Source organism: Colobus angolensis, unplaced genomic scaffold (genome assembly GCF_000951035.1).
Source record: "Colobus angolensis palliatus isolate OR3802 unplaced genomic scaffold, Cang.pa_1.0 Scaffold75, whole genome shotgun sequence".
NCBI classification, from domain to species: domain Eukaryota; kingdom Metazoa; phylum Chordata; class Mammalia; order Primates; family Cercopithecidae; genus Colobus; species Colobus angolensis.
This window is the reverse complement of record NW_012121265.1, coordinates 788074-813512: the sequence shown is the minus strand read 5'-3', so window position 1 is coordinate 813512 and position 25439 is coordinate 788074. Positions and strand designations below refer to the sequence as shown.

General features: G+C 38.0%; 1 protein-coding gene across 2 annotated transcripts in view; it reads right to left on the bottom strand.

Annotated features, from left to right (window-relative positions):
• FAM204A (family with sequence similarity 204, member A) overlaps nucleotides 1-23874 on the bottom strand; it is a 33388-nt gene extending 9514 nt beyond the window's left edge. The window contains exons 1-7 of one of the 2 annotated variants that reach the window (XM_011927797.1): nucleotides 23792-23874; nucleotides 23249-23450; nucleotides 17717-17958; nucleotides 17091-17178; nucleotides 16933-16963; nucleotides 16650-16749; nucleotides 6728-6817 (exon numbers count right to left, since the gene is read on the bottom strand). In XM_011927797.1, the coding sequence (XP_011783187.1) occupies nucleotides 6728-6817; nucleotides 16650-16749; nucleotides 16933-16963; nucleotides 17091-17178; nucleotides 17717-17950 (543 nt within the window). In that variant the 5' untranslated portion in view covers nucleotides 17951-17958; nucleotides 23249-23450; nucleotides 23792-23874. The remainder of the gene's footprint in view (nucleotides 1-6727; nucleotides 6818-16649; nucleotides 16750-16932; nucleotides 16964-17090; nucleotides 17179-17716; nucleotides 17959-23248; nucleotides 23451-23791) is intronic. The other variant, XM_011927798.1, reaches the window with a different exon arrangement.
• Nucleotides 23875-25439: the final 1565 nt, after the last annotated feature.

Below are 25439 nucleotides of genomic sequence, written 5' to 3'. Positions count from 1 at the left end.
ACATTATTAACTTTACCTGTATTTTGAAATCCAAAAATTTAAGCAGTCTACTTCATTTATAATAAAAGTAAAATTCAATTCCTGGCACAATTCATTCTGCCAATACAACATCTATAAAGAGGGTACCATTAAAATGAGATATATATATATTTATCATTTCTACCTGTGATACACCGTGGTTATATACTCAATAATATTAAACTCAACAGCACTAAAGGCTAAAGTCATTGCCTTAGTTCCTTTTTTATAAGTTCAAAAAACGAGCTTTAAAATATGAAAAATGTTATCGTATCATGATTCTAAATCAAAGGGTTTTAGATTCAACAAAGATGGCAGTGCATTATAACCATAGGATCTCAGATGTAAATATTATATTAAATGCCTTGCAAATCATCAAAAACCAATATGATTACTCTTTGTAGCTTGTGCAAAACTTATAATGTTACAACATGAAATTCTGGTGTTTTCAAGGAGTCAGGTTTACTCTGCCGTCAAAGACCATCCTGCTTCAGCTATTTACAGAAAAAGCACAATCTTCAAGGGCATAAAAAAGCTCAAATGAAATTCATAGGCAACCTCTTTTTCCCCATTCATTTCTGCCATCACACTATACAGGTATAACGGAAATCAACCTGAGCAATAGGTATGATGCTTTGGATGGCGGACACTCACTGTTCTGCAGCCAAACCAAGTTGGTTTTTATCTACAGCAGGCTAACATGAAGATGCCTAGAGAGAAATTCCCTTTTATGTGAGGTTCAATCTAAGTAATCAGTAGTAAGCAGCAACTTCTTTAACATTATTGACTTTACCCGTATTTTAAAATCCAAAATTTTAAGCACTCTACTTCATTTATAATAAAAAATTAATTTATTAAATAAAATAAACTTTATAAAATTACATTAAAATAATTTATTTATTACAATTTTTAGTTAAGTCTGTTTCCTTAGCTAAATCTAGGCTTTAGCACTTAAAAGTATTTGTTTCCATTGTTTTCTATAAATTGGTATGATTTAGATTTTAATAAACATAATGTATAAGAAAAGAAAGTATCAAAGCGTGGCATTTTCAATGATCATTATCAATGAATGGAATGTACATCAAACCAAGTCTGAGTTTAACAAGCCACAAATATGCTCAAATATTTGAATGTGTATTTTATACACACACACACACACACACACACATATTTCAAATTAGAACAGTTTCATCAGTATGACACAAATCCAACTATATGTTTCTACTTCATCTCTCCTCCAAGACTTTTAACAAAGTATTTAATCAACAGGAGGGACAGTCTCAACCACACAACAGGAGGGACAGTCTCAACCACATTACATGATAAAACCAAAGATGATGGCAAAATCTAGGCTTCAAACATGTGAACGTGATTGAGTCATCCCCCCAAACCAGATTCTACACATCTTAATGTCATCATTAATTGAAGAGAACATGATTCTGGAAAACTATGTTCTTGCTCTATCACAACAGGAACACACTAACAGTCTTATTTTGGAATACCGTTTGTGTGTCTGTGGTTTTTTTTCTTTTTAAGAACTATTTTCAAGGCCTATTCTCAGACATGGTTCTACTTTTGGCTTCATTTTTCTCAATACTGATGCTGCCCCATTGGTTTCATAGGCTTATAAATGTTAAACATCAAAAATTAGTTTCACTTATTATGGTTGGAAAAGGCTTTAAGAACTCTGGGATCTGTGCCTCTGAGCAAAGGCTTTATCAGCAGGTCCCAGTCACTGCTGCTTGAAAAAAGAAAACGGTACTGATGAAAACCAATATACCTGATTTCCAAAAGGACACCTACCATGCACGTATACATTTAATTCATAAAGGGCTTCTGTCCCCAAACTCACACTTAGTTCTCAAAATCCCATCTCATATCCACAGTGATTGGTACCAAGGAGATAAATATGTAAAATTAAATCTCAAACCAAACTATTCATTCAAAAATTCCATCTTGATTATTCTTCACGGGTGCTTAATGAAAGTAACATCAGTATCTTTCCAATGCCTGTGTCTGAACTGCAAACATTTTCCAGATGTTTTTCCACTTATACAGGGCAAAGAACAGGGCCTAAATTATTTTTCTCTTAATCAGAATGCTATAATCTGATTAAAAGAATGCTATAATCCCACATCAAATAAATTTATTTGTATGAACATAAAAAGAACACTGAGGAAACCATTTACTATTCTTACATTTACAAGTGCTGAAAAATCTCATGTATCTCTAAAGCAATCTCATTTGTCAAAAAGTGTGACAAGAAATAGCCCTTAAAAAATGGAAGACATCTAGTCAGTATCATACAATTCCCATTTCTAAAACTGCAGCATGACAAAAAAAAAAAAAAAAGAATCTTAATATCCTCAAAGGAAACTCACATGTCTGAAACCTCTAAGGCACTAGTTCTGTATGCTTTGACAAACAGCTTCAAACTGCACATAGAAGGAAAGCTTGCAGTGAATGGTAACGTGGCAGACAAGGACAGAGTGCATATGCAACTGCTGGTGGGCAGAATGTCACATGGTGACCCTACACCAACCCAGTGCATCATTTAGGAAAACTTTATCCAAATCCCAATTGTCCACATTTACTGAGAAATTTAACGAAGACACATAAAAGATTCTATAATCCAATAGCTCACTTAAGCCAAGTTTTAGATTTAGTTTGCCAGGTGACGATTAAAAGTACAATGAGGTCATATTTTAAAGATCAAAAGGAATTTGGCAGTCACCACAATAAAAACTGTCACAAGCAAGAAAATCAGCCAGCGGACACTAAAACAAACGGGGAAAACATGAGAAAGAGAACATTTACACAGTCTCAGATTATCTCCTAACTCCCCACAAGATACTTATTTATTCCAAAGGAAGAAATAATAACGTCACAGTGGAGAAATCTGGAGACACTACCTGAAGTAGTTAATCAAAGTAACACCATCAGGAAAGGGACAAAGAGACTGCATGAGTCTCTGGATCGCTGACACTGAGAAACACACATTACTCCCAGGATTTTCCTGCCAAAAATGCACAACCTAAAATTAATCATGAGGAAACAGCAGACAATCAAAATTGTAAGGGACATGCTACAATGTAACTGGCCTCTTCAGAAATATTAAGGTCCTGAGAAACAAAGAAAGACTGAGGAAACATTCCAGATTAAAAAAACTAAAGAAACAATGATGACAAAATGCAAAGTCATTGACCAGGAAAAAGAACTTTCTTTTGCTATAAATGGAATTAGTGGGACACCTGGCAAACTTAAATAAATTATGTCAAACTAGAAAACATGAAGTCAAATGTTGTAAAATGTTAGTATTTCCGGTATCTGAGGGAAAGGTAAATAGGAAGTCTTTTTACAAATTTCTCAACTTTTTGAAAGTCTGAAATAATTGCAAAATATAAAGGATGTTGTTTTTTTTTTTTGTTTTAAGTAAAATGTGTTCAACTCAAAACTTCAGCATTACTAACTCTACTAAAAGGAACATAGAACCTGCAGTAAAATAAATGCTTCTTTGTGAATTCCCCTTGTTTCAGATGGGGGTACTAATAAGCAGAAAAAGATAAAAAGATGGACAGTTGTGCATGGATCACACGGAGTCCACATTTTAACCCTGAAGACTAGGCTTTGCCTTACCTTTTCTTCCTTTAGCAAAGCAAACTCTGAGGAAACTGACTGACTTGGGGGATTCTGCTGGTCAGTCACTTGCTACTTGGAAGAGATCACACAATACGCAACTCTGGGATCTTCCAAAAGGAAGAATGGACAAGTAACGGCAATAGGACACCAGTTTGTTAAGTCCTGTGATCCTGAAGAGACCAGTGAAGAGAAAAAATCCATACCATTTCTAAGAACAATAGGGCAGCCATACTCTATGTCTCTGTTGGTTTTTCTTATGCACCTGTCTTACACTTTACTCGGAACTATCTCACAGACTCCAGAGCAGCCAGCATCTGACAGCAACCGGTAACACATTTCCAGAATTGTTAAAGGGATTCAAGAGACACTTGTTCAACATACGGCAGGACATGGAATACTTCATCATAACTAGTAATGCATTTAAGTATCAGTTCTCTAGAAGGTTCTGTTTCTGATCCAAATGAGGTAGATATTCAGACCAGACTTCCTCACCAGCTTCTGCATCCCTAGGGACTGGTTACTGCTGCCTTGTGTGCTTTTCAGTCCCTGAAAGCTCCCTTAAATCTTCAGCCACTCCTCACTATACTCCCCCATCCTTTGAGCCAGAAAGGTATCTACGCATTGGAGTCTCTTCCAACCCCACAGGCACTGCCCCTCCCCACCATTTCCTGACATTTTCATGGTCAACTCTCCAAAATTTGGAGATTAGATATACTACTGGTATAATTTTGCTATACTTTCAAGTACAATTACTTGAAAGTATACACTATACTTAGAAGTAACTATACTTCCAAGCTGGTCAAGAAACGAAGCCACTATTTCTAAAAGCCTTTCTATGGAAATAACAGTTTCAAGTGCCAAAAGAGTCTACTCACTAACAAACAAAAGAGACTATGTTTGTTGAATAGAATTTTAAAGACGATTTTCAGCACAGATCTCATTATAGGGAGAAGGACTTCTACTTTATTCATATTGAAGAAGCCACTGTAATAACAACTAACACTGAAATCCTACTGAGTTTGTGGCACCATTCAACACACTTTCAAATTCACTTTATTAAAATGAGATACCTGTACCTTTCAATTCTAAAATAGATTAATAAAATGCTGTTATACACAATGAAAGCTATACTCAATGAATCAAAATATGGCTGCCTTAGAGATGAAATAGAGTAATGGTTAAACTGCACGCACAAGAACTTATAAGATGGGAAGGGGAGAATTGTATCTTATAAGAAAAAAAAAAAAACAGTGAAAATACTTTGTGATCTAGCACTTTCACCTCTGGGTACATACCCAAAAGAACTGAAAGCAGGCATTCAAACAGATATTTGTACACCAATATTCATAGTAGCATTTTTCATAATGGTCAAAAGATAGAAGTAACCCAAGTGTCCACTGAAAGATGAATACATAAGCAAAATGCAATATAAACCCAGAATGTAAGAAGTACATACAATGGAGTATTATTGAGCCTTAAAAAGGAAAGGAATTCTGACACATGCTGCAACATGGAGTAAATCTGAGGATACTATGTTAAGTGAAATATGCCAGATGCAAATGGACAAATATTAAATAATTTCACTTATATGAGATACCCATAGCAGTCAAATTCATGGAGACAGAAGAGTGGCTGTCCAAGGCTGGGTGGAGGGGAGAATGGGTACAGAGTTTAATGGGTACAGAGTTTCAGTTCTGCAAGACAAAAAGCTTTGGAGGAAGATGGTGATGGTTGGATAACAATGTGAATGTACTTAATGCTACCGAACTGCACAGTTAAAAATGATTAAGATGGTAAATTTTATGTTACGCACATTTTGCAATGAAAAAATACCTTATATAAAATGTCAGCTTATTTTCTGAAAGGCCAAATAACTGCCATTTGTGTTATTTCTTGGCTATTTCCCTAAATTAAGTCCACAGCTTTATAACTTCCTTTACATTAGTCATTAATATATATTCTCTCACACACACAAACACATTCACACACATTACACACAGAAGTATTTAATGTGACAAATGATTTTAAAAGGTTTAAAGAAAAAAAGATAATTTCTGAATCCCCTTTCTGAACTTGTTTTTCCCTACGCCAAAAAATTCACAAGATACTTAAAGCCTGAAGTCAAAAAGAAAAAAACAAAACGAAAAATGCAAAAATCACAACAAACATCCATCCACAGTAGATACGTTTACATCAGATCTAACGACGGAAGAGTGCAACAGTACTTCCATAGAAGAATTTGCTGAAATCACAAAGTTATCTCTTGTCTCAGTTTAGGATAAAAAGTCCACCTGCAAGTCAGAATAGCGAGTGTGGCCAGTAATTTACTCAGATAACCCATGATGCTCTCTATGTAACAAAACACTATGGAGTAGTTTAAGTCTGAGGTGAAGGAGGGAAGGATCAAGGCACTAAAAAAGACTAAGGTGGAGATTTTTTCCTAGAAAGGAAAAAAAGGAATTAAAAAACAACAAAAATAATAAAAACACACGCCAATATGAGCTCTTTAATCTATACTGACATTAATTCTCAACTGGGGGAATTTGCCCACACCCCACCTCCAGGAGTATAAGTCAGAATCTTCTTGTGGTCTTCTGTACTTGGAAAAAGAATATCCAATATATCTATTAGTTTTACACTATAGAAAAAAAGAAAAAAGACTCAAAATTCTTTAGGGCTGAGGGGGGATGTGCTGAGCAAACAGTAAGAAAGCATTTTACCAAGGGTTAAGAAAAGGTTGAGGGATGTGACCTTAGAATACACAGTTGCCCTCAGAGTTCAAATGAGTTAAAGATGCAAATGGAAAAGAAAGCTAGCATTTTAATCATACCTGAAACAAATCTCTCTGATCTAGGTAAAATCTAAGGTTCAGTATCAATCACGGATTATTTCTAGCAAGAGTTTTAGACCAGAATGATTTAAATGACAGAATGAAAGAGAAGAAAATGGACAAAAAGGAAAACCTTAGATGAAATATTTTAATACTGAACTTATTAATGATCATAAAAGGAATACACATTCATTTTAGAAAATTTGAAAACACAGAAAATGTGTAACCCATTTGACTCACCTCTCGAGTAGCTAGCTGGTTGCTAAGTTCCTCAGCCTTCTCAATATTCCACTCCTCCACAGCCTGGTCTATCCTCTTTTCAAGGCCTGACTAGAAAGAAAAGAAACCTAAAATTAAGGGCAGGAAGAAAAGCAAACATTTGCTAGCCAAGACCATGTCACAGGATTATACTGAATGTGTTACACATGTAGACCATTTAATTCTCACAGTAACACCAGAAGGTAGCTGCTACCATTCCCATTGGTACTGGCTGAAACAGTAAATGGCTTACCTGAGGTCATATAACTTCTTGAACTAATAAAAATAAGATGCAAATCCAGATTTTTGTGAATCAAAGCCTATGCTTTCCCTTAATAACAACAATAATGTTGATGACAACAATAGCTAAAAATTATGGAGTGTTTATTACGTGGCAGATTCTGGGCTTAGTACTGTAAGAAGGCTCATTTAATTCTTATAACACCACCATGAATAATAATGTTATCCTGTGTTAAAGGTGAGGAAACAGAGCCTAAGACTCCTGAACTTGGCCAAAGCCACAGTCTGTAAGTAGTAAAGCCATCACATGAATTCAGGTTTGCTCAGAGCCTGCATTCTCAACCACAAGTTTCTTCTGTCTCTTTTCTTACTGCCCATTCCTATAGCTCAAGACTTTCAATCAATAGCCTCCATAGTCTTTGACTATGACCATTAGGCTGAATATTAAACAGCAGAGGAAAATTACACATAAGATTGATTTTATTTTCTTATGTATATGTTTTTATTTACTAAAGATACTTCAGGAAATTATAATTAATATTTTCATGGGATTACCAGACTAGGGTAGAATGCATTACACATTTATAAAAAGATGCTTAGACTTAAATAACTACAGTTCTAGCTTGTGAAAATAGTTACTACAGATAACAAAAAATTTAAAATATGGTCTAATATATGCTTCTTAGAAGCAGATTTTATCCCAACAAGGTCTTATCTAGTCTCTTAACTTCCACATTCACTGTTAATACTCTACCTCTTACAGACTTCTCCTTATTTAATAACAGAAGTCCTAAGAATGTCTCTTCCATCAGCATATTGCTTGATTATGCCAGTCAACTGAGAGAATTCTGTTCCTGTGTAGCCTTTGTTGAGATGAGATGTAAAAAATAACAACATAATCTGCCTAAACAGATTACAGAAACAAAGACCAGTAAGGTTGTCACTGATGTCTGTTGCTAAGAGAAGATGATTCCTTCTCACAGACCCCACCTAAGTATTTAATACCTGCAAGGGCAACAGACTTTTCTGCTTGCTTTCCTGTTTAGCTGGAGACCATTCAACAGAGCTTCATAGTCTTTGACCTGAGGCCATAAGGATCTAATGCTCACCTCCCATTCTTGTCCTGTGATCATCTACCAGTCTCCAGAAACATCTTTCTTCCATTTCTACAGAACTCCTCTCCTAATGGTCCAAACACCATCCTGGGACCTCTAACTTGATGCACTTCAGAAATCTATACTCTAGGCCAGTGCCGCTTCAGTCACGGCCTGTGGGCCAGGTCTGGTCTGTACACAGTGCCTACCCATGAACCGTTTATTTCGGTCCATGTAAAGATAAGGAGCTTGTGCCAGAATACAAATCAGCTTCATGACTAAACACAGTTTTGTAGTGGCTGGGAGTGCTGATACACACCTTTAGTCCCAGAGCTACTAGGGATGCTGACAGAAGAGGATTGTTTGAGCCCAGGAGTTTGAGGCTGCAGTGGGCTATAATCACACCACTGCAGTTTAACCTGGGTGATAGAGCAAGACCCTGTCTTTTAAAAACAACAACAAAACAGTTTGTCTAGATGGCTTTTGCTGGGGGTGGTGGGGGACTAGAATTTCTCCATGAGGAAAGTAGTACACTGAGTTACATTCAGGTACACACTCCTTATCTCTTTGTATGTCAGTGCACTTGGAGTAAGATTGCTATATGTCATGTTACAGACACTGCCCGAAAGTTCCACCTCCAAAACTTCATAATCTAGAATTCTACTCCCTGAATACAAATCTTCCACTCACCCTAAGTCTTTTTACCTAACGCATCTGCTTTGCCTTTACTGGAACCTCATTCCCTGGCACAGTCCTTCAGTCCCTTCTTAGATCCTCTTCTTCTTCCTCTCTAACTTGCAACCCACAATTACCATTATCAACTAAACTCTAAGCCAGTGGTTCTCAAAGTTTAAGTGCTGAACTAGCAGTATCAACGTTACCTGGAAACTTGTTGGAAATGCAAATGCAAATTCTGTGGAAAAACTCTGGACTAGGGGCCCAGCAATCCATATGATTCTGATGCATGCTAAAATATATGTCAACTGTGTCTTTTTTTTTATTATTTTTTTTTTTTTTGGTGACAGAGTCTCATTCTGTCACTAGGCTGGAGCACAGTGGTGCAATCTCAGCTCACTGCAAGCTCCGCCTCCTGGGTTCAAGCGATTCCCCTTCCTCAGCCTCCCAAGTAGTTGGGACTACAGGCATATGCCACCACGCCCAGCTAATTCTTTGTATTTTAGTACAGAGGGGGTTTCACCGTGCTAGCCAGGATGGTCTCAATCTCCTGACCTTATGATATGCCTGCCTTAGCCTCCCAAAGTGCTGGGATTACAGGCATGAGCCACAACAGCCAGCCATGTCCTCCTTCTCAAAACTACCCACTATCTCCTCTGCTTGTCCCTTAATCACAGTGTTCCTCAAGTTTCTGACTAGCACATTTTTCTTTACTTTTCACCCTCCCCAGTAATCTACTCTGTCCTGGAGCTTCAATTACTTTTTATGAGCTGGTGGCGTTCTCTAAATAATTAAAAACACCTGACTTCCCCCTGTACCGATACCTACATCTCCAGCTACTTGCTAATCATCTTCACACTGAAGGCCTGCAAAGGCAAGGTCTTCAATTTCATGATGTCTGTAACAAGCCCATTACTTGCTATCCCGCTTCTCCTCCTCCACAGTCACCCTTGATAGAATCCTCAGTTATCTTCAATGCTTCCAACCCCTTGCTCCTATCTGAACTCTATTTTGGCAAAGGTCTCTCATTTCTTCCTTCTGTGCTTCTTCAGGGGCATGCAATCCCTTATTTGGAATATTATAACAATCTCCAAACTAGTCTTCTCTTTCTGAAACAGATATCATTACCCAGCTTAAAGCATTACTTCATATTCCCTTTGAATAACACCCCACTCCCTTCACAAAGGGGTCCCCAAATGCTTCCTCAGCCCCATCTTCAGCAATGCTATGCTTTTTAATCTCTGGCCACATTTACCATTATCTTAATGTTCCCTGTGCCCCTGATGTGTTTCTCTTGGAAAAATATTAATCATCCCTTTAGGCTCACGTCGAATGTTACCTTCCCTGTCTATGTAGAGCTCCTCAGCCCTACATTCCTATGACCCCATCACCCTCCCCAAACCCCACACAAGGCTCTCCACACTGTACTGTTGCTGTACCTTGTGTCCCTTCAGCATTTAACTTGTCTGACACACTCCAGCGAGTTGTGTATTCTCCCCTCTTGGGTCCTATACTCAGTGGGAGCAGGCTGTGTGTCACCAGCTTGGTGTGTCCCAGAATCCAGCCCAGTTCCTTCTACACAGAAGACATTAATTCAGTCTGTGCTACTGAGCTGACGTTCACACTGCAGTCATCCATGTTTGCATTCATTCTAAAAGGACCCCACTCAAACTGGGAACATTTATTACACACCAACTACTCTGAGAAGCTTCCAAGAGAATTCACAACAGTAATATTGAAGTAATAATGCCCCTATGGTTAAAAAAAGGTACATGTATTGTACTCATTTATATATGCATCTATCCTGGTACTAGAATATATACATTCCTCAAGGGCATGGGGAGTATCTTCTCCATCCTGGGCTCACAGAGCTTAAAATAGTACCTGCACCTAGAGCTTTACTATTTAATTTATATTGAAAATAGTTATTTTATTTTAAAAATGTAAATACAACAGTCTCACTTTCCTGTGCAGAATATTAGGCATCGCCTCAAATGTCACTGACACATATTTGTATGTGTCAAAATGTATTTGTACAAAACGTTAATATCAAACTACAAGTTTCCTTGCACTACAAATTCTTGCATAGCCTGATACCTCAACTCAGAACTTATCCAATCTCATGCAAGGAAGCAATCAACCTAGACCTGCTCCAACCTTTCATCTCAGCAACCTGCTCACTAACAGCTTCCATTCTTAAGCCTTTCCATTCCCCCAGCCATTCAGAGCAGAATCTAAAGGTAATAGCATATTACAGTGGAAAGAGCATAGGACTGGAAGACAGGAGATGTGGTCAAAGCTCTGGGTAAATGACATAGTTGACTCATAAGCCTCTGTTTCCTCAAAGGTAATGAAAAGACTGGCTTGAATGAGTAACCCTTCTAGAAATAAAAATTCTAGATTTCTATCACATTTTCAACTTTGTTTTTAGCCCTTTTATCTCTCTTTCTGGCAATTTATTTAAATAAAAGGTAATAGCTTCTTTTAGCTCTGAAAAACTCCTGGTTCTATGTACAAACTTTGTTTCCATAAGAACATATTAATATTCCAAATACACTCAAAACACTTAGTAAAACATTCCCATCTCCTCAAAGACTGTAAGTTCATAGCAGCTCACAAAGAGCACAGCTGGCAGGGTCAGACCTAGGTTCAGACTAGCTCCTCTACTTATGAATTAAGCAACCCTGAGTGAGTTTCTAAACCTCTGTGGGTTGCAGTTATCTCACATGCAATAAAATAAGAATAAAACCACATTCTCTGCAAGATTATGATGAGTCAAAGAACATATATATAAAATACCTAGCCACATTTTTAGAATATAGTAGTCATTCAATAAATAAGCTGCTCCTATTATAAAACCTAAATATCAGGATACCATTATCACAAAAGAGAAGGCTTATGTCTATAAGGCTACAGACTGTATCATACTTCTTCAAGCTCAGACCCAAGTACAAGACTCAAGCAGTCAACTTTGTCAGTAAATAGTCTCATGAACTAGAGTCTGAGTATTAAGGCTTTCTGAAAAGTTTTAAGCTAGACTCAAGAGTGGCCTTTATTTGACTTATCTAGGATGTCTTCCACACTACAGGAGTGGCAGGAGGCACAGAGGAGCTATTGATAGCCTGCGGCGCCTTGGTGTGCTTCTAAGTTGCCTTTTGGTTAGAATCAAAACATAATTTACGACATATCTCAACACAAACCTGGGAATGGCAATTTGGCCACAGGTGAAAAATTCATCTAAACGAAGTATCTAACCCACAAGGCAACAATTGCCAATTAATAAAGTTTTACCATAAATGTCAAGAAGATAGGACTACAAATATCTAAGAAATGTGTGGGTACTTGGTTTAACATTGTGGGCTAACATCTATATGTGCATATGTAGAATAACTTTTTATATGTGGTTAAAGCTTTTAAAGTCAAACTATACCACAATATATTTATATGAAAATTCTGCTACCAAATATTTATTTGGTTAATATATTCCATTTTTAAAGCTTAACACAAATGAATTATCCATTGAAGTTTGCATTACTGAACCTAAATATCTAAGAAAAAATAAGGCAATCCCTTTATAAAGAAGGGCAGCAGGGGAGAGGAGAAGAGGTACTTTCATATGTAAATGTAAATCATGTATTTATTTATAACTGTTAACTTTACATATATATATAATCATACCTACTTAAAATCACTTGAGTCAGCTGGGTGCGATGGCTCATGCCTGTAATCCCAGCACTTTGGGAGGCCAAGGCAGGCGGATCACGAGGTCAGGAGTTCAAGACCAGCGTGGCCAATATGGCGAATCCCCATCTCTACTAAAAATACAAAAATTAGCTGGGTGTGGTGGCACACACCGGTAGTCCCAGCTACAGGAGGCTGAGGTAGGAGAATCATTTAAACCCGCGAAGTGGAGGATGCAGTGAGCTGAGATCGCATCACTGCATTCCAGCCCAGGCAACAGAGCAAGATTCTGTCTCAAAAAAAAAAAAAAAAATCATATGAGTCAGGTAAATAAAAACCCCATTCAGAAAAATCTAGATTTGGGACCAAATGACTTGGGTTTAAAGTCTCATTTCACTTCTCACCTGGTTTGTTTTCTTAGGCAAATTATGCTGAGCTTCGGTTTCTTTATCTGTATGAGAATAACACTGGTCCTATCAACCCACCCCACAGGAGTCACATAGGAACCAAGAGGCAATGGTTTGTAACTGATACCAGGAGATCTTCACGGTACCACCTCAACACTCCTCATACCTCTCTCAGCACACCCCTAAACCTCCCTCTCAATACCTCCTCCCTCCACCCACCCACGGAAGCCAGACTTTTAACTGATCTATGTATTGGAGAACCATGTTAAGAGTCTGTTTGTTAAAAGCACTCTGCTTTAAAAAAAAAAAAAAAACAAGTTCGAAAAAGCTACACTATACAACAGCAGTTTCCTCTCATAAAAAACTTGAAAAATCCATCCAAGACATTGTACAATTACTCTAACATTTAATAAAGTACCTCTGGTTTTTCATGCCAAAAAGTATCCATTAGGTATACATAAAACTACTTCAATAATGACTGCTGACTAATCAAACTGATTCAACTAAAGAATACTTGAGACATTTATAGTGAAATTAATGAGTGAAATTTATTCTAAAGAAATTCCCACAGATTCAAAATAATTATGCTATGATTACAGAATTACTAGTAAGTCCCAGAACTGCTGCCAGAAACACAATTATAGCTGTATTTAATTCAAAGAACACTTTAAAACAGCTTTGGATATTAGGAAGATTATGTTTAAAAAATACAAGCCTCTGCATTGTCTGAGAGGCAGGTGACAGCAGTGCTGTAAACAGACATTCTTGGTTGAGCAACAGTTTCAGCTTGGCAGTGTTCCAAAAAAAGAAAAAAGGGGGGAAAAAAACACTGCACGATAGACACAGATTAAGAAGTTTGTTTTGTTTTACCATTCTAGAGGGTTGAGTAAATACAAAATAAAAAGGTTCTCTCAGATATGGTAACAGATCAGCCTCTGCTCCAGAGAAATAAAATAGTGGATGGAAATTCATGCTAGTTTTGTTCTAACTGCATCACAGATTTTCATGATCATCTCTAGATTTCATGAGCAGTCGCTACTATGTGCTGGATTTACATTTATTTAATTTTTATCTCGGCATCTCCAATGTGGACATTCTTTAAAGTGTATTTACTCTGTTGGATTTGCAGTAGAAACTTTAGCAGGACAGCCAAAGGAGTACCATTTAAACCAACGATCCCAAACCAAAGAATGAGTGGGAACCTGCTGGCATGCAATTATACTGAACTACCAAGAGAACATGAAAGAATCTGGCTTCACTAAGTCCTTCCTTTCCTCTTATGCTTGGGTTTATTTGTGGAATATCAAATGCGGGAAAAATCCTAGACAGATAGAAGCCTAGCTAGCTTAGGCTCCTTGTTTAGAAAACCACCATAACTTCCTTAGCTAGATGTAATTTATGTGGACGAGTATCTACTGTTAAGATGAATATCATCATAAGGATGAATATCTAAGGTTAAGAAAACCCAAACATATAAAACAGATCAATGGGCAATTACAAAAGGACTTACAGCAGTCTCCCTTACACAGAGATCTCATTTTCAAAATAGTGTTTGGGTTATAATTTTCTTGTAGAACACATTTAATGCATAATGTGAAATAGAACATTGGTTCCTAAAATTGAGTTGTTTAATTTTGTGCAAAGAATCCTAGTAACCTGTATTAAAGCAACTCCATACAAACTCCAAATCCTAGACAATGAATAAGAGTAAGCCTGGCATCTAGCCAGTATCAAGAAGGTACAATTTATATGTAGGATAATAAAATTTTAATAAAGATAGACTGTAAAAAAAATCATGTCTAAGTTTCTACTTTTTAGAGTAGCTAGGAAGTTCATTTCATGGCTTTAACTTCACTAAGAAGCAATTTAGACATTCTAATGTCAATATAGTTATGAGAAAACATAACCAACACGGTAAACAAGTGAAACTCAAAGACCATCTAATTCACAAGTAAAATTTAAAAAAATATTTCCTAATAGAACCAATATTTGACCATTCCTTCCCTCAAAAGAATAATTCATCCAGCAGCTGGAACTCTATGGCAGGTCTGCCAGAGATAACACACGGACCCGGGCTGCCAGCATGGTCCTCCTCCCTAATGCCTTAGAACACATTTGGTACAGTCAAGAGCATCTCCCATCACACAGCCACTGCTCGGCCCACCAGCATCACAAGAGAATGGCAATTACACTTGCAAACAGTTATCACCCCTTCTGCATTGAGCCTAGGAAACTGAGACTGCTGTCATGAAACCTGGTTTTTAGTTTCAACTGTACCAGTGATTTTTATTTGCAAGAAATTTAGCATTTCTGCACCTGCTTGAACATTTGTAAAAATGAGATTGCTCAGGAGCAATAATTAGTTGAGGCAGAAAGAGATTCTGGTTCCAATTCCCCAAAGTTCCAGGGACTGTTTTTGGATGCTAAGAAACTTTTGCAAAGTTGGAATCAAAAAATTCACAGCAAAATTCTGTTTTGACAGTTCCTTAATGTGTGCACCCTCAATGACACAGTACCATGCAATGATGGATTTAAAATCAGAGGTACTTTGGAAGAAATACAGATGGATCAGAAAATGACAAAGGTCTCTAGGTACACACAACAGTCTATAGCAATGATCCATGAAAGAGGCATCTGTCTATTACAGACAGGATACAATATACTTGGGTTTCAACTAGCCCCCTGTGCCTCCAGCTCTAGCACTCAGCACTTGATTTTCATGCTCCAACATTTCCCTGTGTGAATAAGTGAGTTACTCATTCACACAAGCCTCCACTAAGTATTAGTATGTATAGAGACTGACAACTACAAATGTGCATCTAAAGGTCAGGCTCTTCTCTGAGCCCCTACCTCATTATACTAACCATCTACTCTGCTCCCGCTTTCCAATAACACTCAAGTCCCAAACTGAACTTTGGCTAGGTCCCACTCTCAATCCTTTCCCCTCCCCAAATTTCTCTTTGTAACATCACTATTCACACCACTGCTTAAGCCAAAGCTTTGAATGGTCCTCTTTCCTTCCACACGCCTCAAACCCTCCCTATCACCTCACAAGCAATCCAGAGGCAAATATCATTAATTTTACTTCTACAATATGCCTCAAATCCATCCACTTTTTTCCTTCTTCAACAGAACCATTCTGGCTCAATCCATCATTTTATGCCTAGGAGTCTCCTAACTGTGCTGTTCTCATCTATTTTTGCTGCCTCACAATCAGTTCACCAGGTAACAGTCATACGAATCTTTTTAACATAGGTCATGTCATTCCCTTGACTTAAAAACCTTTATGACTGTCAACTGCATTGTGAATAAAACCCATTTCTTTACTAAGCCCTTTGAGGTCCTACACAATTTGGTCAGTGACTGCCTGCCTCTATAATCATATAGTGGGCTACCCTCCTCCTCACTGATTCCATTCCAGACAGGCTGGCCTTCCTACGATTACTGGAATGTCCCAGGACGACTCTTCTCTAGGATCTTTACCCATGCCTCTGCGCTAGCATTCTTTATATAAACAGTTTTTTCCATCCTTCAGGTCTCAGTGACATGGCACCTTCTATGAAAGGCTTTCCCTGACCATCCATGCTAAAGTACAGCCCCCATTTTAATGTTTTCACAACAGCCCGTTCTTTCTCTTAGCAATTTTTTAATAATTTGTAACTATTTACTTATCTAGCACCTTTTCTGGTGCGTAGTAGGCATCTTAACCTTTTAACTGAATGAATTAATGAGAACAAGCACTTTAGGCAAGGCTAATCACCAACGTATCCTACTAGCTGGTATAAGATGCAATAACAAAGATATTACCTTCTCAACTTTTTTCCTTTTAACAGGTGGGTCAAATCTATCATTGACTCCAAAATACTGAGTAAGCTCCTTCCATTGGGTTTCATTTGAGGACGGTTCACTAAAAGAAGATATAAGTTTTGTTTTATACAATATATACTGTCTTTACTTTTGCTGTTTTTAATTGGTTACTACAATTATACTACAATTACTAGTTCATATATGTTTGATTACGATCAGAAACAATTAGTTCAACAATTTCTACAATGGCCTAAAATATATAACTATTTTAAATTCCACCTACCTATGAGATTCTTTTTCATTCTTCAATTTATCTGAAAAGAATTCACAAAGTGTCAATACCTAACTTCACTAATTTCAAAACCATATTTTTAAAAAATGGTTAAATTCAGTCACAATTTAGCATTAGCACGACTAACAACCTGAATTAAAATAAAACACCTTTTCTGGAGCGTTTTCTTTTTTTCCCTCTGAATCTTGAGGTTGTGCTTTTCTGTTCAGTATGTTTTTTATGCAATTCTTGAAATTTCTATGTAAAAGAAAAAAATATTGAGAAGCAAATACACTTTCCAGAAAAACATGCATTTAAAAAATACTGAAGTAATAAAACAATTATATTTCAGCATGTATAAAGATACCAATTTAATGATGGTAGTCAGTTCTTAAGATGCTCTATTCTCTGAGACTCACAACCTGAGTTTTGATATTCACTTGTTTTGAAATAAGTCGTTTCATAATTTGAGAGTGAAGCTCATGTAGATAACAAAAAAGATAAATAAAAGATAAAATAAAAGACAGAAACTCCTCATGTGCCACGCTAGGCAAACAGCTAATCCTACACAGTGGTTCGGGTTTTTTTTTTTTCCTTTGTCTTTCTATGAAAAACAAAACAAAATAAAAGCAAGTATCTAAGTGGCCAATGCCTCGGAGAACAGTAAAAGCATTCTGAGTCCATCTCCCTCCCTGTTAAGTCCCAAGAACACACGCACATTCTGACCAGGGCAGAGACACAATGAGGGGTGTGTACACGCACAGGCTGTAGCAAGAGCGTTTCAGAGAAAACCTACATTCCACATATCTACGGGAATTCCAGAAGGACACTCTTCATAGGCATTTACATTTGACTCTGTTTCAGTTTGTGGTTCATCTGTTGAGAAATTTATGATTTCTGTTTTTCTGATGCTCTCATCCTCTTTATCTTCCTGTAAGTTAAGTCCAGAGTTCTCCAACGTAGCTTCATCTTCAGAGTTTGACTCAGCATCACTTTCATTTAGGCCAGGAGGTAGCAGCCCACTCCACATCTTTTCTTCTATGAGGAAAAAGATTAATTTACACATGTAGAATAACCATAGAAATAATTTTAAGACCATTAGAAGACATTCTAGGTGCCTAATAATTGTAACAATAGTTTGAGAACAGTCCATCTAAACTTTATTTTTCCCATCTAAAATGGTATAGAATGAACTCATCATATTAAAATAATTAAAATCTTCACTTGTGTAAGTAAAAAAAAAAGTTTAGAAGTTTAAAAGCTATTTAAACAAGTTTGTTACAACACATACCTACAGGTAAAGAAAATAGAGCCTTAATTCTCTAATACATGAGTAGCTTTGTCTAAAAAAACATGAAATTCAGTAACGCAGTGCTCAAGAATGTTAAAAACCTAACAACATACTTTGCAAGCAATTTAGGATTAAAATATCATATTTGAAGCTATACCAATTAGAGAATAAAACTACATGTTTCACCTATATTTAATGGACCAAGCTTGCAGAGGGCGTATTGTCTAAGGAGTAGGAAAACAACTAAAGGAAAATTTTTAAGCTACGTAAGTAGCTGTAGGAAGGTACGGTAGTAAAAAGGATATCCTACTTTTTAGTTTAATATTGTTTGCTAAAATAATATTAAATGAAATATAATCCTAACAATTTAACAAAAATGTACAGCTTTTTAAAGTAACAATACTATATTTGGGAAACTAATGATAAAGTTCAAGATAATATTTAGTATTAACTAGTATTAACTATACAGTCCATTGGTAGAGAGAACCATTAAGTTTAATAAAACATCTTAAAATAGCAAAATTGTTATCATTTGCTAAAAGTATAATACTCAAGTACATATTCACTATTGATCTCCATGGCACAGTCTATTTTAGCACATATATTGAGTCAAAACCAGTTCCTTCAAAAGATGCTTAAAATAAAAAAGCTGGTTGTACTGCTCATGATTTCCTATCAACCTAAAGGAATAAAATGGAAGGACGGAAATCTGTTTTGCAGTTTTCTGTTCCATATTGTGATTAACCTAGTTAAAAAACAAACAAACAAAAAAAACACCACCATTCTCTCTGAGACAAATACATCAGGGATTTTGCGATAACAGATTTATGTTATCTTTTCAAGACTTCCTTCCAGGTCCGAAGAATCAGATCTTACTTTTTGTGACTTTGGTCCAGCCTCATCAGTTGCTGGCTCTCTGAAATATCCTCACCAAATATTCTGTTGGCTTTTTATGAGGAAGGACTCTGGCATCTAATTGCTCCAACTAGAATCTTGACTCTGCCACTACTAGTAGTATGAGGAAATCATTTAACATCTCTGACCCTCGATTTCTTTATCTGTAATGCAGGGATAATTATACTGCTTATAGGGTTATTCTGAGGATTAAATGAGATAAGCCCCTCAACATAGTGTTTAGGAGGTCCTAGGGGCTCAATAAATGTTAAGTTCTCTTTGCTATTATTATTTCCATGGCCATGTATTACATTTTTATCATTTCTATTATGAGTGACTGGGTTCATAAGATAGTTTTGAAGTTTCTAATAATTGTGGTGCACTCACTTAGCAACTGATGCCATCATTTGCTTCCTTGATAGTCACAATCTGAGGTGAAGTGTCTGTAACAAATATTAGTGTTTAGTTTTCTGAATGGAGCAACAAAATGAGGGCAAATTACCAGGAAGATAATGGTAACCTAAGCTCCAAGATTCCTCATTTGCACAGGTCCTTTCAAAGTACTGTACTTTCAGAATTTGCATTTCTTTTTTTAAACGAAGAGACCCAAAGTTATATGAGCTCCAGGCCCCATAAAACCCAGATCTATCCCTAAACCTGTCTGTGGATTTTTAAAGTTGGGACAGAAGTACTCTTGAGATACTCTGAGAGCGCAAAAGACATCATGTAAAATGCGACAATATTGAAAAATAGGTATCATGCTATTAATGAAAAAGATTTCTCCTGTTCTGAGAGCAAGGGGAAGGAAGCAGTAATAAGTTCCAGTATGATTTGGCCACCGGCACATAATATACCTTTAGGCTCATTATCACTTAAGGACTTAAAACAATAACAAATTCCAGGTTTGGATTTCTTAGCATCACTGGAGTCTATGTTAGAAATAACTGTTTCCCTTCCTGTCCATAAAATGTTTTACATGCCCATCTGTGTGCCAGACACTCTTCAAGACTCTGGGGACAGAAGTATATAAAACAGGCAAAAATCCCTAGCCTCATGAAATGACATCTACACACATGGCAAGTTTCTGTTCAATTTTTGAGCCAAGTATTCCTTGACCTGGACTTCAGATGTGACTGCTCATGAAATACATATGCCTCTCCAGTGGGCAGTGACACAGGTCTCCCACCAAACCACTGTTCTGGCATCTCTGCAGGGTGATAGTCTATGCTCTGGGCACCCAAACATACCTCCCTCTGGGGAACAGTCTCAGTTGCCCTGAAGAAGGCAAGATTTTTGCTGTTGTTGTTGCTAATCAGCCTTCAAGTAGTTAGGCATTTTTTATGGCTTTTTAAATTTTCTCAAAATTATATATTTTTAGCTCCTGCTGATATGGCATCTGCCTGGTATGGTAATTTCTTGAGTGTACCCAAAGGAAAAAAAAAAATTAAAATAGCTTGAAAAAAGTGGAATCCACCTCTAAATCTAGGCAAAATCCAAATCATGTAGTTTGTGAACTCCACTCCTGAAAACCTTTAAAGTCATGTGCCATTTTCCTGTGACTCTCAAAAAACCAAATACAAGGGAGACTGAACAGTCACTGATAAACATGGATAACTGCTGCCACTCACTGTGCAGCCTGCAAAATGGAGTTGCCCGTGTAAGCAGCAGCCCAATTACAGATCAGCCAATATGGAGTGGCTGCTTAGTGACCTTTGCTTTGGACTCAAGTTTGAAAATAGTCTTTCTATTCATTGCATATAGTTGTCATTCACAAAGTTTCCAACTGGCACCATGTTAGGCCTCCTGTTATTCCTCTTTTGGCTGCTGTGGAGGATGATTATCTGTGTCTCTTACTCATGTCTTTCAGAGTGTATTTCTTTGTTTTAAGGCAGATAATCCCAAGTTACCCTTTAACTGTGAAAATTCACTCAGCCAGTCTCAAGAGACGTGGAATATCAGAGAAACAGAAACTTAAATCTTTTTACTATAGATTATAGCCAAGTCCATGTAACAGCCAACGTATTAATTCATAAGCTTTCATTTTTTTTACCCTGCAACCCAAATAATTTTCAATTTAATCATTTTCGCCCCAAGGAAAATGTAAATGACTCAGAATCCTTTTTCTCTCTATGGTTTTGAATATCACCTTCTTCATTTTACACACCCTCCACCTCTAGAGTTAAGATTTATTCCATCCCATAATTATCCTCAAAGACCTTCTGTGTGTACTATGCAGAACGCATCTTTAGTCCTGGGCTAACACAATTTGCCACGAACTGAAAATATTTATATATTGTCCTAGTCTGAATAACTAGGGTTTTTTTGTCTGTTTGTCCTTGAAAACCACCCAACGTCATTAGTTATCATACTTGGTCAGATAACAATGACTCAAAAACAGGGTACAGTTCAGTAGTTCCTAATCTAAGTATGAATATAGTAACAAGAGTCTCTAAGCTAATTTCAAAAAGTCCAAACTATTTTATTTTTCCCCTCAGTGAGACAGTACCATTCACCGTTACAGGAAAAGACAAATTTAGTGAAGCACTATTCTTCACCACATGATAATCAGAGGTTCAATGGTAGTTATAGGCCTAATTTTTATCAGAAAAAAAATTCATAAATAAGGTTTAGTAGACACAATCTTTCAAAATATAGCAGCCAGGGAGAAATCAAATTACAATAAAAACTGTTCTAGACTGTGAACTGATTACAGGGGAAAAGAGTTTTCGAAGTTGGAAGATGGTTTCTAGTCCTGAGCAACATAATTAAAAGTCACTGCATTTGTCTGGGCCTCCATTCTTAAGCTGTAAAATAAAGGTTTGATCAAATGATCTTTGAGATGTCTTACAGCTCTAAAGTGTCTCTTTAAGATTTTGATATTATAAGTGCCCCAAATGCCCAGAGTCATCTCACTCCTGGATGTATCACTCCATTCTCTCCAGGACTGCAGTCCTGATTAGAGCCCAGTATCCCAGTAGATAAGGTTTCTCTCCTCTACCCAGCAACTCAGCCAAGAGAATGTTTTCGGAGAGATGCTGTACACTTCAGGACACTGAGAAGGGGAAAGAACCCTAGTTACAACAGGAAACACAAGAACCAGAAAGGGGAAACAAAGCAAGCCACTGCTACACATGGCATACAGACAGTGTGGCAGGCCTTGGTGTACCATTAATCTTCACAACAAACCTTCCACTAGGAATTACTATCTATATCTGCCCCTCCCCTGCCCGCCCCGCCCCCAATTTACAGATGGGATAACTGACTTGCCTAATGCATTCTGATCCACTTGTTTTACAAAAACAGCCCCATGGCTTTGGATTATGAACTTTCACAGGGCAGAGTTGTAAGCAGGGACAAGGATTTGAGACTGGGTCTGAGAACGATCTTAGCCTATAATCACAGACTTGTTAAATTTGGTTAAGAATTCTTTCTCTGTACTTTTTGAGTACAGAAAGCTATGTAAGATGCTATGCTAAGTTACATACATCAAAGTCAAAGTCACAGTCAGAGGTTTGAGTAATAATGTCATATTTTCTGGACAACCAGGCAGCTGCTTATAACCAAAACTCAAAAGACATTATTTGAGCAGCTCGATGGGTAAATGTTTTCTGTCTCTATTCCAGAATTTAAATTCCATTTTCATCGTATAAGGCTTATTTCCCATATTTTGTATTTGATTAGAAGTAATCCCAGAAGCCTGAACTTCATCTGATCTAAAATTAATTTCACTTACATACTAATTATAAGCCACCACATTTAACAATCTGAAGATTGTAATTTACATCATAATTAGTGTCGGTGACTTAAAAATGGTTACTATTTTCAAGCATGTTAACATCAACATTAACGTAAATATCCTATTTACTTTTATGAAATGAATGTGCTCCTTTTCTCAAAAAAGGTACAGAAAGGACAACTGAATTACAGGCCTGAGAGCGAATTTAGGTTGACAATCGGCCAATCCAGAAAACCTACTTATTTAGCAAGATTTTGCATGTATGCAACTGTTTTAATTAAAGACAGTGTTCGTTTACTTGGCCTGAAAAACATTTTCCCAGACCCAAGATCCTGCATGGAAAGACAATAAAGCAAGTTAACAGTTCAAGGCTCATTTTAAGTCGATTCCGCTGTGAGAATACTTACAAGCTCCAAGATTGCAAGAGGATGGGTCTAGTAAGGTACACCTGTTCCTGCTTGGCTGCACAACCGGGAATTCTGCAGGCTTCCTGGCGGCAATGCCCCACTCCAATCCCAAAACAGGCAGAATCCCCTCTCGGGCACAGAACTAAGCGCTGCAGTTTCCGGCGAAGGATGTCTAGCCTGCTGGCACTCCCATTAACTGGAGCTGTGTTCCGGGATACAGCAACTGTAAACATGAGCCTGTTTCCCCTATCGAAAGCCTCCTCAATCCCCTCTCACTTCGACTGGAGTGGGACGGAGAAACCCTCCCTCATAACAGGCTGGGGAGGCCGCTGCGACGCCCCTTCCGAGGAAGGCTGAGAGTGGCCCCGCCGTTGGTTTCACGGCCCCGGGCCGGGGGCTTTTCTAGCCTGCTCTGGGAGGCTCGGCCGAGGAGCTATGAGGCCGCCCATACCGCCTCCCTCGGCTGCTGGCAAGAGGCCCTCCCAACTCATCATGCCGGAGCCCGAGCCGGCGGGTAACCAACCCTCCATAAGCCGTACTCACCTGTCAGGAAAGGGTCGCCCAGCAGCCATCTTAAGACCCTGTCAACATCGCGCCTTCTCATTGGCTCCTGCGTCTCAGCCAATGGGCTGGGGCCGTTCTGGCCCTAGGGTCGCCTTGGCAACCGGCCTCGTGGGGCGTGCCTTTTTAGTCCGTCCGAAGGAGGTGGTTCCTTTCTTTTTTTTCTCTCTTTTCTCTTGCCGTTTTTTCTTTCTTCCGAACATTTTTAAAGACTTTGTTCTTTCTTCATTCCCTGCTGTCGGCCAATGCGTCTGGGCGAGGAAAGGGCTGACATAGACCTTGAACTAAGAGTTGATGCCACCAGAAGGGAGAAGGTTGCAGAGTGCTTTCTTTCTAGGCTCTTCTGCAAACGTCTTCATTCATTTTATCCATTCCCCTCCCTCTCTTCCTTTTTTTATTTTTTTTTCTTTCTTCACCTATTTATTGGGCGTCTACTTTGTACCAGGCATCATGCCAATCTCTGGTTAGCAGAAAACGGGCAGACTCCTGCCCTCGTGGCGCGTACCATCTGGTGATGGCGCTGACTGGACCAAAAATTTACCGAACTTCTTTTTTCTTTTTTGTGGCAGGCACTGTGTTATGCCCTGAAGGGGGTACTTGGGGAACATAGAAAATAAGGAAACAAAAAAACAAAAACGAGAAAACCACTGTGAAGAAGATAAAATATCCTATGTGATAGGGATGGGAATAGGGCTATTTTAGAAATATTTGCATTTTCCGAAATCTGTTTTATAATAAGAATCACATTAAGTGTACCTATTTGCTAATTTTGTGATGATTGTATAAGAAAAGCCTGGGCGACAGAACCAGACCCTGTTTCAAAAAAAAAAAAAAAGAAAGGAAATACAGTAGGCTTCCCTCATCTGTGGCTTCTCTTAGCCTGATTCCAGTTACCTGGAGTCAACCAAGGTCCAAACACATTAAGTAAAAAATTCCAGAAATAAGCAACTCAAATGTTTAATTGCAATCCCATTCTGGGTATCCTGATGAAATATCCTGCAGTGTGAATCATCGCTTTGTCCAGTATATATGCATGCTGTTATGCCACCAGATTCTTAGTCACTTAGTAGCCATCTTGGTTATCAGATTGAAAAACCATATATGGGGTTCGCCATTATTCCAGGATTCAGGCATCTACTGGGGGATCTTGGAAGGTATTCGCTGTGGATAAGGGAGGCTACTGTACACATAAAGACTTTAACATGTTACCTGAGGCCGGGCGCGGTGGCTCAAGCCTGTAATCCCAGCACTTTCGGAGGCCGAGACGGGCGGATCACGAGGTCAGGAGTTCGAGACCATCCTGGCTAACACGGTGAAACCCCGTCTCTACTAAAAAACACAAAAAGCTAGCCAGGCGAGGTGGCGGGCCCCTGTAGTCCCAGCTACTCGGGAGGCTGAGGCAGGAGAATGGTGTAAACCCGGGAGGTGGAGCTTGCAGTGAGCTGAGATCCGGTCACTGCACTCCAGCCTGGGCGACAGAGTGAGACTCTGTCTCAAAAAAAAAAAAAAAAAAAAATACATTATAAAACAAGCACAGCCTTTTATGTAAATTACTTCTTTAATCCTCATAATCAGACAAGGTAAACAGTATGAATATCCCGATTTTTAAAATTCTGACCCAGTAAGGTTA